Source organism: Drosophila eugracilis, unplaced genomic scaffold, assembly GCF_018153835.1.
Source record: "Drosophila eugracilis isolate 14026-0451.02 unplaced genomic scaffold, ASM1815383v1 contig_1765, whole genome shotgun sequence".
NCBI classification, from domain to species: Eukaryota; Metazoa; Arthropoda; class Insecta; order Diptera; family Drosophilidae; genus Drosophila; species Drosophila eugracilis.
The window spans coordinates 4360364-4372974 of NW_024572605.1; the positions used below are offsets into that span (position 1 = coordinate 4360364).

The 12611-nt window shown below is 45.1% G+C and overlaps 3 protein-coding genes across 7 annotated transcripts; 1 reads left to right on the top strand and 2 right to left on the bottom strand.

Moving 5' to 3' along the window:
- Positions 1-85: 85 nt before the first annotated feature.
- LOC108108992 (arfGAP with SH3 domain, ANK repeat and PH domain-containing protein) lies at positions 86-8203 on the bottom strand. 4 transcript variants are annotated; one of them, XM_017217252.2, is made up of 13 exons: positions 7484-8203; positions 4475-4547; positions 4259-4404; positions 3850-4190; positions 3340-3782; positions 2844-3279; positions 2302-2782; positions 2121-2240; positions 1223-1976; positions 1088-1164; positions 933-980; positions 486-671; positions 86-420 (listed from the first exon to the last, which is right to left on the bottom strand). In XM_017217252.2, exons 1-13 carry the CDS (start codon positions 7610-7612, stop codon positions 223-225), a joined length of 3432 nt encoding a protein of 1143 aa, XP_017072741.1. In that variant the 5' UTR covers positions 7613-8203; the 3' UTR covers positions 86-222. The 4 variants fall into 4 exon arrangements, with proteins under 4 accessions (XP_017072741.1, XP_017072739.1, XP_017072742.1 ...); XM_017217250.2 differs by having other exon boundaries at positions 1223-2060; XM_017217253.2 differs by lacking the exon at positions 933-980.
- A 79-nt stretch (positions 8204-8282) lies between these two features.
- LOC108109001 (nuclear pore complex protein Nup50) lies at positions 8283-10385 on the top strand. Its single transcript, XM_017217268.1, has 3 exons — positions 8283-8610; positions 8679-9850; positions 9911-10385. Exons 1-3 carry the CDS (start codon positions 8385-8387, stop codon positions 10247-10249), a joined length of 1737 nt encoding a protein of 578 aa, XP_017072757.1. The 5' UTR covers positions 8283-8384; the 3' UTR covers positions 10250-10385.
- Positions 10126-12581, bottom strand: LOC108109000 (coilin). Of its 2 annotated transcripts, XM_017217266.1 has the most exons (6): positions 12380-12581; positions 12241-12326; positions 10834-12176; positions 10569-10775; positions 10333-10508; positions 10126-10219 (listed from the first exon to the last, which is right to left on the bottom strand). In XM_017217266.1, the coding sequence occupies exons 1-5, from the start codon at positions 12506-12508 to the stop codon at positions 10366-10368; spliced, it is 1908 nt and encodes a 635-aa protein (XP_017072755.1). In that variant the 5' UTR covers positions 12509-12581; the 3' UTR covers positions 10126-10219; positions 10333-10365. The 2 variants fall into 2 exon arrangements, with proteins under 2 accessions (XP_017072755.1, XP_017072756.1); XM_017217267.2 differs by lacking the exon at positions 10126-10219 and having other exon boundaries at positions 10289-10508.
- Between the last annotated feature and the right edge of the window lie 30 nt (positions 12582-12611).

Consider the following 12611-nt stretch of genomic DNA (forward strand, 5'->3'; position numbering starts at 1 on the left):
TAAATGAGTAGTTGGCTTCTAAGCTAATGGTAGCTCACTTGAGACGTTTACATATTTAGTCTTAGGCAAATAAATAGTCGCACGCTTTGTGATAAAATGCTTGTAATAAATAAAAACTTGTCTTATATATCATTAGGTTTTAAAAAGACGCATACACACATCTATATATATATCTATATACAATCACGCGCAGCCAAACACTCAGCACAAACAAGGGATTGATTAATCAGGCAACATATGAACGAAGCTGACGGGAAACATGCCCTTCCTCGCCGGCTGTCCCTCTATGATGCCCTCCATCCAGTTCTCGTCGTCAGTGCGCTCATTTAGCACGATCAGGATCTCACCCTCCTTGAACTCCAGCTCATCATCGTTGTCTGCCACGCAGTCGTATAGAGCTCGGCACCGCCGTTGACCATTCTGTTGGAAAAATACAACTTATTAGGATTCCATAAGAACAATAGTGGTAGATATCTAAATCTTACATAGTGGAACTTTCCGCCTGGTCCTGGACCCCCAGTTTTTGATGGGTTGTCCGGCGATGAGTTGAGTCGATCATTGTCGCTCGATGACACATTAGATTCCGCAGAATGATCCAGTCCACCGCCAGAGCTGTCCATATCCGTATGCCAGGACTCGTAGTCGGTGAAGTTTGCCGACTGGTTAATCAACTGGAATATTTCAAAGGATAATCGTTAAGTACACTCAAGAATAGAATGTTGAAAAGAGAGTAAACAAAATTGAACAGAGAGAAAGATCGATTTAATATAATTTGTGAGTATGGGCGCAAAGGGTTAGAGCTTTTGAGAGATGCACAAAACGAGACACTTAGTAGAGAAACGACAACTGCAACAGCAACGACAACAATTAGATTGCATAGTTCGCTTGTCAAAGAATGAAAGTGCAAATGAGCGGTGGTGCTTGCCATTTACCGTCTCCTCGCTGGACTGGCATCTCAGTGCGATGGTCTGTTGCTTGCGCTGCAAATTGTTTGCCGAGTGCGGATCAGATTAAATACAGATAAAGGTATGGTTTTTCAGCCAAAGGTCCTTTTAATCACCCACTAAATAGTTTTTTAGGTACTTACCTTCCGCGGAGGCGCTACGGGACCCTCGTCCATAGAACTTATGCTCTCGTTTGACTGTCCGTTTGAAATCTCACGCTCTTTAGAGAAAGAAAAACATTAATGTTCGTCCAAAAAGAATTAAGCAATGAAGCGCACCTGATGGAGGTCCTGGTGGAGGAATCTTTGGCCGCGTTAGCGCTGATTTGTCCACATGCTTTAACGTGGGCAATTCACCAGTTGGCGGCAGGACCAGTTTGGCTCCCGCCAAATGGATACTTCTGTTCAGCGACTCACCGCTGGGCGATCGCTTATGGCCAAATGTGGTCATGGCAGGCATGAGACTATTGTTGCTTCCGTTGCCCGACCCTCCCGGATCCTGAGACACTCCATACCCATATCCCCCTCCGCCCCGAGGGCTGCTCTCCACGCTTCTAAGGTGCGGCAGGGTGCCGTAGGCCACATCCAGCGACTGATTCTTGTGATTAATGGCACGAATGTCGTTGGCATCGAAATTTTGTGAGTGCCGCGGCGGATGAGGCAGAGTACCGTAGAACGAGCTTGACGAAGCACTGCCCAGTGTGCCGGGCGGTGGTGCCGGGGCCGTACGCTTCTTTAGAGAGTTCATGTTGGCGGTGGACGTGGACTTCCGGGCGCCTGTAACATGCCCGCCCAGATCGCTTTGCATGTTCAGGCTGTTTCTCGCTGCGCGAACGCTCTGACTGGAAGCGGAACTGGGACTGGAACCTCCGTTACCGGCCACGCCGCCTCCCACATTAGTGGCACTGCCCAGGTACTGGCCCACGCTGATGTGCTGCTTGGGAGAAGTGCCTGCTGAATGTGTGTAGCTGGGCAAACCGGAGGGCAGAGTGAATTGGCGGCTCGGACAGTTGGCGATTGGACTAGAACTGGACTGTATAGAGTCGCAAGTGGAGGAACGTGAGCGCAGAACGGGCGAGTCCCCGCCAGCAAAACTGGGGGGACGCGATCGAGATTTCTGCAAATAATCCAGAAAGGAGTTAGTATGGATTTTTATTGGACTGTTGGCAAAACTTACGCGCTCATCGATGACCGTCTCATCGTCGCTGAAATCCGTGGAACCATCCTCGTTGGGCAGATTCCAGTCAGTGTTGATGTGGTCGAAGGCGCTCTTCTCTCGCTTAATGGCACATTCAATCTGCAATATATCGATATTGGTTTATAATTTTTTTTCAAATAACTCACGCAATGAGTCTTACAAGCTCCCTGCAGCTATTGTGTCCCATCTCTTTGGCAATATCCAGCGCTGTCTTGTTATGCGAGTTCTTAAGCTCGTAATCTGCTCCGGAGCGGAGCAGTAGCTTCATACACTCTCTGCGATCGTGAAGAGCACACAGATGCAATGCAGTGTTCTTTCCGGTAACGTCTAGCACGCCGGCAGGATTGGTGGCCTTGTTAAGACCCTTGGGCGGCATATTTTGGATGAGGAAGTCGACTATGTGCAGCGTAGATCCCATCTCGCGCAGCACGGCCAAATGGAGGGCCGTCTCGCCAGCATCCGAGCTGGGCAGGCAGCATGTGAGATCCGCTCCTTCGGCCCACACCTGGAGAAGTTGACTCATGTCCGCATTCACCACGGCTTGCTCTAAGTCGCAGCGCAAGTCATTGTCATCCGCGCATGTGCGCATCACATACCGCTTGGCTACATACTTGGCGCGTATAAAATCGTAGCGCTCCTCCCTGAAAAGACATTGAAACTAAGCAATGGAAAACAAATCACCGAAATCGCATTGGGGCTTACATGCTGCTCTCGTGCTGAAGCTTGCCTCTTCCCAGTTTCGCCTCCATGATGTCGTTTAGCGTACTATTGCCCATGGCACGAGCGATTAGCAGGTTGGCCGTGGTAAGATTGTCTAGGGTAAGACTCTGTATGCGAGAGTGGTGCACGCCCAGATCGCGATGTACACCGGAGCACTGAATGCAGACCAAAATTCCAAAGTTTAAGCTGATCCAGGTCACATCGTTTCGCGATCCACAGTCACAGCACCGATCATTTCCTGGAAGTAGTTGCACGTAGCGGATCACCGTCTTCTGCAGCTCTACCAGACTGGGACTCATCTGGGGATTGGCATGCTGGAAGGCCTTGGTCAGTGCCTTCTCCTTGCAGTTTACAAGCACGGCCATCCAGGCCTTCTGGTCGCCCTCATCCTCCGCCTGAAAGTGATAAGGGCGATTGTCTGGAAAAAGAAACACGTTAAGCAACAAAGCATTAAAATTTGTTTAATAATTTTACTTACAGCTTATCAGATCGAAACCACGCTTATCATCCGGAACCGGTTTAATCTGGCATGTTAATAGGTTGACCCGCGTTGGCGGCTTTGATTCGTCCGCATGGAAGATGTCGAGAAAACCGTCGCTGGTAACCCGACATCGACGTTTCTGCCACACCCGACGCACCTTGCCCTCGCTTTTCTTGAGTAAGTGGCCTTGCCGGGTGACGCCGTGGTGCTTGTCGCCCTGCAACTGGTGGAGGGAGTAACCAGCTCCCCCGCTCCGGCTCTCCGACGACGGCACATTGTCCACTCTTTCAAAGTCTGGAGTGCTACGCAGAACTGTTCGCAGGTCTAGCAAGCTGCGACGATCTTCGTCCTGTTTCTGTTTAATCTCATGAAGTTTCTCGCTGAGATCGCCAATGTATGTGCCAAAATGCTCGATCGTCTGAAGACCGTCCTTGAAGTAGCTGTTTGCATAAAAGACAACGCATTTGATAGAAGATAGTTCCCAGATTATTGTATGTGTCCACTCACTTGCTTAGTGCATGATAGTACTCAATAAGGTGCTGCAACAGCTCAATTCCCGTTTTGGTTTTGATGTCCTTGTACTTCAGCAGATATTCGCAGGTCTGCAGTTGGTAGAGACGGCGCTCCTTTTCCATTTCTTCGGCCACGACAGCGGCATCTATCTCTGTGCGCACCATACCCGCCTCCTTGGCCTGGGCTTTCTTCTCCTTCTCGATCTTAATGAACTTCGCCTCGTAATCCTTGGCCGCCTTGTCAAAGGGCCGCTTCATGTCACCCTTTACGCCCCGCAGCTCGCTCTTCAGCATTGAGTCCACCGGAAACATCACAATGTTGTTGATGTTTTGCATCTGTTTTAGTGGGTAAACAAATTAACATTTAGATAACGCCGTAATGAGCACAAGCTGGCTATATCTACCAGAGTCTTCATCAGCGCACTGAGCTCCTTGGTGACAACGCTAAACTTAAGAAACGCGGCGCCAATGTCCGGCTCATCTTGTTCGATGACCTTGCCGCCCAACCGCTCCAGAGCCCGCACCATAAACATCTCATTGTCCACATGGGCTATAAGATTAAAGCACCCAAAGATTATTTAAAAAAACAATAATAGGTTTATCTCAGAGGATATACTTACTGTTTCCCGAGTTGTGGATGGCCTTGACTGCCTTTTTTAACTTGGTTAGACCTTCACGATCAAACTCCAAGCGCTGAAAGGAGGAAGAATATTTCCTTATTAATCAGTAGACAAAAGCGAGAAAAGTTTTTAGTTAGGCAATCTTATTTGATTATCAAGATGTGCTTTTTTATTTATCATTGGCGATACCTTATTTTTTGTAAAGGAGCACCCACAATGCATTCCCAAAGCTCAGCCAAAATGGGAAGACAAAATAGAGGAAACGCCTTGGATAGACGCCGAATGAACAATATTCTCAGATTGAACACCCGTCAATATCGGCATTTGGTATTCAGTTCGCCTGTTGGTTTGCTGGTTGACCAACCCCTTCGATGTTTCTCATACATTTTATGGCACTGGCTAATTGAAAATGTACGACAAGGTCACTTCTATTATTAAACTTAATAACCGAACAAGCCCCATTTCAAATGCAGTTGCATGCACCAATTAAGACAGCAAGTGAAAAAGATTGGAACACTTCCACCCCATCGAAACACGCCCCCCTTTTTTTTGTGCATTAATGTTTTATGTGGCTGATGTTTTTTTGATAAACAAACACCGGAAACACAAACATAAATCCATATCTGAAGTCGAAAACGAAAAAGAGAAGTTCATTTCCCCCATTGACCCATTGACTCTGCCCAATTGCTCTCAATTCAAAATGTTTTATGAAAAATTGAATTAGCCGCCAAGGAGGGGCAAAGGAACACCCTAATTCGTCTGGGAATCACAGAAATCAGCAGAGATCGCTTACATTCCAGCTGAAAATGAAATATGAGCTAAAGGCTAACAACTGCCCAATAAATACTACAGATTAGATTAAATGTTATGTGCTGAAAATAATTTACAAGCGATTCGGCAAAGGGTGAGCTCCAGGGAAACCTGACTATTTGCGATTGCAATTCGATACCATGCGATAGAGGCAAACATCTGGGGACAAACGAACCCCAAGCAAACGGCTGGCGAAGATTAGTCATGATCAGCGGTTGAGCAAATTTACTGGGAATGCAAACAACACGCCTAGAACGAAAACAAAAACCAGCTAACAATATTCGTCAACTTGTTTTGCTCTCTTGACCAGTTAAGTTAGTTGACTGCTGTTTTGATAACAAAAGATGCTAATTTATAATAAGTCAAAGCCCCAGAAGAAGGCTAAAACCGCAACACTTTGTTATAGAAGCGGCTAAAATGAATGGCACGCAGAGAAACTCTTTGGCTGAGCCAAATTAAATTTCATTTTAGACAGTTTTACAGCTGCTCCAAATATAATAAACACGCAATGGGAGAGACTGGCTGAAAAAAACAAACACACAAAAAAATGAAATAAAATTCATTTAACTGGCGGAATGGAGGTCACTGGGCTGCTTGGGCTACACCAAAAATCCATCAGCGAAATTAAATATTAAATGTTTGATGGGGATGTGAATGTGGTGTCCAAGAAGGCGGACCGGAGTTCCGGGAAAAAGTGGGAATGACGTGACCAATAAATCGTCTAATTTTGTTTCGCCGGGCGCTGCATTTGCCGGGGGAATTGGAGCATTATACTTAAATATATCTTTGCATATTGCACAATCGAAACACTCTAGGGTCTTTTCGAATGACAAAATAGATGAATTTTCCACTTAGACATTCTGTGTTTTCTGTGCGCGATATCCCCCACTGACTAAGTGTCCGTACGGGAATAGCTTTAGCTCTCGGTTTTCTTATCATACGCCTTTTTCCGGCCGTACAATATTCTTTGTGTGCTTAGCTTTATCAGAGGGCGGACGAGGTGTACGTAATATATATATTTATATATGTACATATATATGTTTATAAGAAGCGACATCACAGCTGCCTTGAGTAAATATAGAAATTGCAGCATGTTCATGTGGCAACTACTCCTGTGCCCATTTCCCTGCTCCCCTAGCTCCATCTGCATTGATATGGCCAGGAATGCACTTTGTATTTTCATAATACTATTTATATGGAAACGAGGAAAACCACCTTGCGGGGTTAAAAAGAGAGCCAGAGAGCGTGAGAAAGAGAGACCGCATTAAAATAACAGGCGGTGGCTCATTTTGGCGCCGCGCCAATTTACAAATCTTTTTGTTGCTTCCCCCTGTGCAAATATTAATAATAATCATCGTTTTGCAGGGGGCGTCGTCTACCACGTTTACTGCAGTATTGCACGGCTATATATCTAGTCATGCTCCGGTTTTCACTTTCACGGAATTCGATTATAATCCAATAACTTCCAAGCTATTCACACGAAATTATAATGACAGTTCGTAATGCCAAAATACGTACGAAAAACTTTACACAATTATAAGGGTTATTTGTCTTTAAACCCAAAAAAATCAGTTAATTTTAGTCATCCAAATTATATTTATCTCAAATGTGTCATTTAGAAAGAATAATTTATTTTTATATTCTACTACTATACTATAAGGAACTCTTTTACATCAGCCCCTGGAATGTTTGTCTGACTCTTGGCAGTTATCTGAAAAATTTTTCTTTATAAATAAATTATTCATCCCAGATATATAATGACCCCTGTAAAAATAACACTTCATCACTTTATTTTAAAACAATAACAATAAATCAAGTGGTTATCGGGTTTTTACTGTAAAACATTTCCAAACATTATATAAAAATGTTGGAAAGCTATCTAAATGTTTTCCCTTACAGAAGTACACTCCAATTTACGGAGAAACTAGGAAAATTAACTTATATCGTTTGAATTAATATGTTAATTGCTAAGAGATTAAGTGCAATTAGGTTTATTTCATTATACAAAGTGATTCCCTGATCAATAGAATGCAATATGTAATATATGTATGTACCTCAGCCTACTATTTTGGATTCCCCGAACACACCTGTAAACGGCCTGGATTTTCGAGGCCACCTTAAACTACTGCTGTGATACATAATTCGAATCGACTACCTGAGAGATAAAACTAGGATTCTACGGACAGCGACAACACTCACCTCTTCCAGAATGCCAATCGTGTGGCGGCAGTCGGGCATCCGGGAGGCGAAGGTGGAGGTGGTGGGCGAGCTGTAGTCGGAGCGCGTCTCCTCCACGAACTCGGACACGGCAATCAGGGATGGCGGCATTTTGTTGCTCAGGATATGTTCCGATGTCCTGATATATACGTATCACTCACTTACACGCACACGCACACCGCACACACACACACACACGAGTCGCACGCACACCAGCTCACGCCCAAGGCCGTGGCACGGGAGCAAAATGGGAGTGGGAGCGGGATGGCGAATAGCTGTGAGAAACCAGGATAACGCCTCTATGCACTGTACGTGTCTCTACGCCTTTGTTCACTCCCGATTTGTGTAGTTACTTTCCCTGGCACTATATCCATATATCCACGCACTGGCGTTCTCATCATCCTCCCGCGATTTGGGATTTTTTGCTTTTTAGTTTTCGCTTCTCTGCGTTTTTTCTTTTTTTTTTTGATACTGGTACTGCACAATTAACTCTGGCTAAGGCCAAGGAAAGTAGAAATGCGCAGTGCCCGGGCAACAGCGGGTGTAGAAATCGCGGGAATCATGGCAGGACCGAACACGGGGCACTCGCACTGGGATTCGCGGCACTGGACATGGTCGACCTAACTTTAGGCGTGATTTAATACTTTTGTTTTATTGCGATTTTGTGCTGCTGGCGTCTCGCTGTTGTTGTTTTATCGATATACACACACAGATATCGATAGTACGTCAGCTCTGTTCGCTCACAACTGCGCTTGATAAGCGAGTCACCGATAACCATACTTATCGACTGCAGCAACGCGGTGTGGATTTCATTCGTCTTTTTTTCTGCATTTCTGCATTTACGCCGGTATTGCTTTGAGATTTAATAAAGAGTGCAATTAAAATGGTTGGGAAGAGACAGGCCACCTCGAACCTGAATCACGACAATTGGGACCAGGAGGAGGAGCCCGAGGAGCGCGGCACCTTTCGCACGGCCAGCGAACAGGAACTGAAGGCACGCGTTATCAAGAAGGCGCGCCGCAAGATTGCCGGTGGATCCTCTGGCGCTGGCGAGGATGGCGCCGATGAAACGCCAGCAGAGCCCAAGAGCGTGTTCAGTGGATTTTCTGGTATGTTTTTTTACTTCGATTATTTCTATATTGGTGGATGATAATGCTCACAACTTAATTGATTTTAGGTTTCGGAAAGCCGGCTGCAAGCTCAGCGGCGGGAAGCTCGCCTTCTCCTTTCTCGTTTCTGGCGAATTTGCAGGCTCCAGCCGCTACTACTGCTAAGTCCTCTTCTTCGAGCACCACACACGATCAACCCAAGGCCCCCTTCTTATTTGGAATTGGCTCCAGTGGGGCTGATAAGCCGACCAGTTCTAGCATTTTTGGCACCGGCAGCACCACTCCTCAGGCCCCTCCTCCGGCCAAGGAACCAACAAGTACCACGGATGGCGGTAAACCGACTCCCTCAATTTTTGGCAACACATCAGTGACCAAAAAGGAAAGCACCGTTCCGAAGTTGCCGGTAGCCACCAGCAGCAAGTCAGCCAGCACAAGTTCCACCTCCACTATAGAGACCACCTCCGAGTACCGGGAAAGTGTGGCCGAGCTAAATCGGTCCGTTATGAAGTTCCTACAGGATCACATGAACAAGAGTCCATACTGCATACTCACGCCAGTGTTCAAGGAATATGAAAAGCATCTGAAGGAACTTCAGGACGAGGAGAGCGCCAGAACTATCTCTACAAAGACCGCGCCTGTACAACCCCTTTTTGGATTGCCAGCGGCAGTCGTGTCCAGTGCATCATCACCGTCAAAACCGGCTGCCACATTTTCGTTTGGCAAGCCCACCACCCCGGTAGGTGGCAGCACATCGCTTTTCGGCAAGAAGCCCAACTGCACCGTAACCAGTGGTGGTACAACCACCACAACAACTACACCGCAGTTAACCTTTGGAAGTACTGCAGCTTCCAGTGCTCCAGTGTCGACTTCTGGCAGTATCTTTAGTTTGTCATCAAAGCCTGCTGGTGAAGTCAAGCCCGATGATGCCCCAAAGTCCAGCATCTTCAGTATCGCAGTAAAGGATACCACCACCAAAAAGGATGAGCCTTTGTTCTCGCCACCGAAGACTAATGGCTTTAGCTTTGGACTAAAGAGCAGCAGCGACGACAAGCCAAGCTCTTCTTTATTCGCAGGATTCGGGAAGGCACCTGACGGAGCAGGAGATGGCTTAAAAGGATTCTCGTTTACCAACAGTGCCAAGCCTTTCTCCTTCGGAAACATTCAGCCGCCTGCTGCAACTGCTGTCAGTGAAGAAGCAGAGGATGAAGAGGACAAGCCGCCAAAGGTCGAGTTCAAACAGGTATATTGATTACAATGATTTAGTTAATTGAAATATAACTTTACTTTTATCTCTTGATAGGTTGTGGAGGAGGATGCTGTGTTTTCAAAGCGGTGCAAGGTATTCATAAAAAAAGAAAAAGACTTCGGAGATCGAGGCGTTGGGACGTTATACTTAAAACCAGTGAAGGACTCTGAGAAGACCCAGCTGCTGGTGCGCGCCGACACCAATTTAGGCAATATTCTGGTAAACCTGATTCTAAGCGAGGGAATACCCTGCCAGCGTATGGGGAAGAATAACGTGATGATGGTCTGCGTGCCAACGCCGGAGGACACCAAGGCTACATCTCTCTTGCTGCGCGTAAAAACCGGCGACGAGGCCGACGATTTGCTAAAAAAGATTAAGGAGCACATTAAGTAGAGAATAGATAGCTTCATAACATGAATTCGTGCATCTAAATGTTGTTTAATCGTTTATATTTTAAAAAGCATAAATTTACGAACCACTGGAAGTAGAATACAAGAATGTACACATAATCAGTCGATTGTGGCTACAACTATTTTGCCTTCTATTATGTCTTTGAGCTGAACATTTAAAGGACGCACTTCATCAGAAGAATCGTCGAAACCCATCGGTGCACTGTATTGGCGCAATATACGTCCGATTCCAGAAGGGCTGCCTGAAAATAGATCCAATGTGTTATTCGAGAATAGGTAGGTCAGTAGGTATGCTGACTTACTAATTGTTTCTAAAGTGATGACTTTTGTACGCCGATTTATGTAGGTGACGTTGCCGGCGATAAAGTCCGTTGCTCCTGATCTCGGGTTTCCCTTGACCTTCTGCAGCTTAAAAACAATTGTGTCACCTTTGGTCGGAAGGTCGCTTAGCGAAGTGGCATTCCGCAGAAGATCCGAAATAATATCTGAAGACTCCTTATTATTCGGGGCTGTAAAAAGAATTTTATTAAAATATAATTCCAAAATAGTTTTCTTTAGTCATCTCACGTGGAACAGACTCCACATCAGAATCTGATCCGGAAGTATCCATATTTGAGTCATCTACCAACATCACGTCGTCGTCGGAATCTGAGACTAAATTTTCAGCGCAAATCCGGACTGGAGAATGTTTTATATTTTCAGAATCAACCTCACTTTTATTTATGGATATTTTAACATCGTCTGGAAGAATTGTATCGGTATTGGACTTGTCTAATGGCGAATCTGATGCCCCAGTTGTATTGCCAGGAAGAATTGATTCATTTGTAATAGAATTTTCAGGGCGAGTTACTTCATCTACACTTGCTCTTTCAGCTTCAATTGAAATGTCTGGAAGAAGGGCTTCCGCTTCTGTTGTAATTTCAGCATTTGTTGATTCTTCTGGTAAGGTGATCTCAGCTGAAGTTGTATCTTTTGGAAGTGTGACTTCGTCTTCATCAATTGAGGATGCTCGGCATGATTTTTCTGGAACTTGTATGTTGTCGAGTACCATTGATTCCTTTTCATCAACTATTTCTTTATCTTTAAAGCCATTAGCAGTAAACTCTTTCTCAGTTTCTTTCTGCGGCAAAAAACGTGTATCAATGGGTTCAAGTATTATATTTTCTATAATTCTAACTTCGTCTGTTTGTTTTGGGAATTCGAATACTCGTGCAACGTTGGAGTCCAGCTCCAAGAGAGGGCAACGATATAAAATCGTTGGACTGGTAGATTCTTCCTCTTCCAGTTCAATTGAATTGGCAGGAAATTTAAGCGATTTGTTTTTATTTCCCATGTTTTTGGAATATTTTTGCTTCTTGAGATTCTTCTCTGTTAACTGAGACGTTTCAGACGGAATATTAGGGGATTTGGACAGGGTCTTTTCTTTGGCTGGTTCCTCTTCCTCTACAACTTCGACTTCTTCCAGCGGAGGAAGAACTGTTTTGGTAGGAGACTTAGGCGAGTGGCTCTTCTTATCCTTTAAATCAATTGTTTGTTCTGGAACCTCTGACAACTTTGAATGGTTCTTCGATTTAGAACGCTTCTGAGGTGCATCTTCTTCAGCTGACACATAAGTAATTTCTGCCCCAATATCAGGAGACTTGGATTGACCCTTTTTCTTAGAACGCTTTGACTGGACAGAAGGTCCAGGAACGTCCTCCTTCTGGTCCTCCGGTCTAACACAAGATGTGTCTTTGACGATTTCATTCCACTTTTTTTCGCTTTGGTTTTTGGAGCGCTTTGATGGACGGAGTGGAGTCGAGGCGGAAAGGTGAACCTCTTCATCGGACGAACGATTCTTCCGCTTGCTAGATTTCACTGGAGCAGGACTCACAAAAATGTCCTTGTCATTTTGCGCGAACTTAAAGGCTCTGCAAGAGATGAATTAGTGTTGTATATTCTCGTTAAGCGAAGTACACATGTAAATTTGCCTACTTGAGTCCTTCGGCAGATTTGAGAACTTTAATAGACTCTCTCGGAGGCAAAAAGCATCCATCTGTGGTAAGGAGGCTTATGTTGTCCTATAATAAAGAAGTCTATTAGCTTTTCCCAGTGATCACAAGCCCATACATACCAAGCTGAAAAGGTTTTGAATATGATCTTGCACGTCTTTGATGTTTTGCCATGTTGCATCGATAAATACTAGAGATTGCCGGCGTTCATCCTTGAAAAAATTCGACAGATCCACCTTCATGCTGTGCATGCTTCTTTATCAGGGAAAAACTGTATCACAAAATGCGCCCACTAGAGGTGGATTTAAAATCGATTGCGCTATCGTTAATCCAACCTTCTTTTCTTAGTATCTT

Coding starts and splice junctions, on each gene's coding strand:
- LOC108108992 (XM_017217250.2), bottom strand. CDS start 7,612: ATGCCGCCATCCCTGATTGCCGTGTCCGAGTTCGTGGAGGAGACGCGC. Junction 4,191..4,258: donor GTGCGCTGATGAAGACTCTG/GTAGATATAGCC, acceptor CCACTAAAACAG/ATGCAAAACATCAACAACAT. Junction 672..932: donor GCCAGTCCAGCGAGGAGACG/GTAAATGGCAAG, acceptor GAAATATTCCAG/TTGATTAACCAGTCGGCAAA.
- LOC108109001 (XM_017217268.1), top strand. CDS start 8,385: ATGGTTGGGAAGAGACAGGCCACCTCGAACCTGAATCACGACAATTGG. Junction 8,611..8,678: donor CGTGTTCAGTGGATTTTCTG/GTATGTTTTTTT, acceptor AATTGATTTTAG/GTTTCGGAAAGCCGGCTGCA. Junction 9,851..9,910: donor CAAAGGTCGAGTTCAAACAG/GTATATTGATTA, acceptor ATCTCTTGATAG/GTTGTGGAGGAGGATGCTGT.
- LOC108109000 (XM_017217266.1), bottom strand. CDS start 12,508: ATGCACAGCATGAAGGTGGATCTGTCGAATTTTTTCAAGGATGAACGC. Junction 12,327..12,379: donor TTCAAAACCTTTTCAGCTTG/GTATGTATGGGC, acceptor TCTTTATTATAG/GACAACATAAGCCTCCTTAC. Junction 10,776..10,833: donor TGATGTGGAGTCTGTTCCAC/GTGAGATGACTA, acceptor TTCTTTTTACAG/CCCCGAATAATAAGGAGTCT.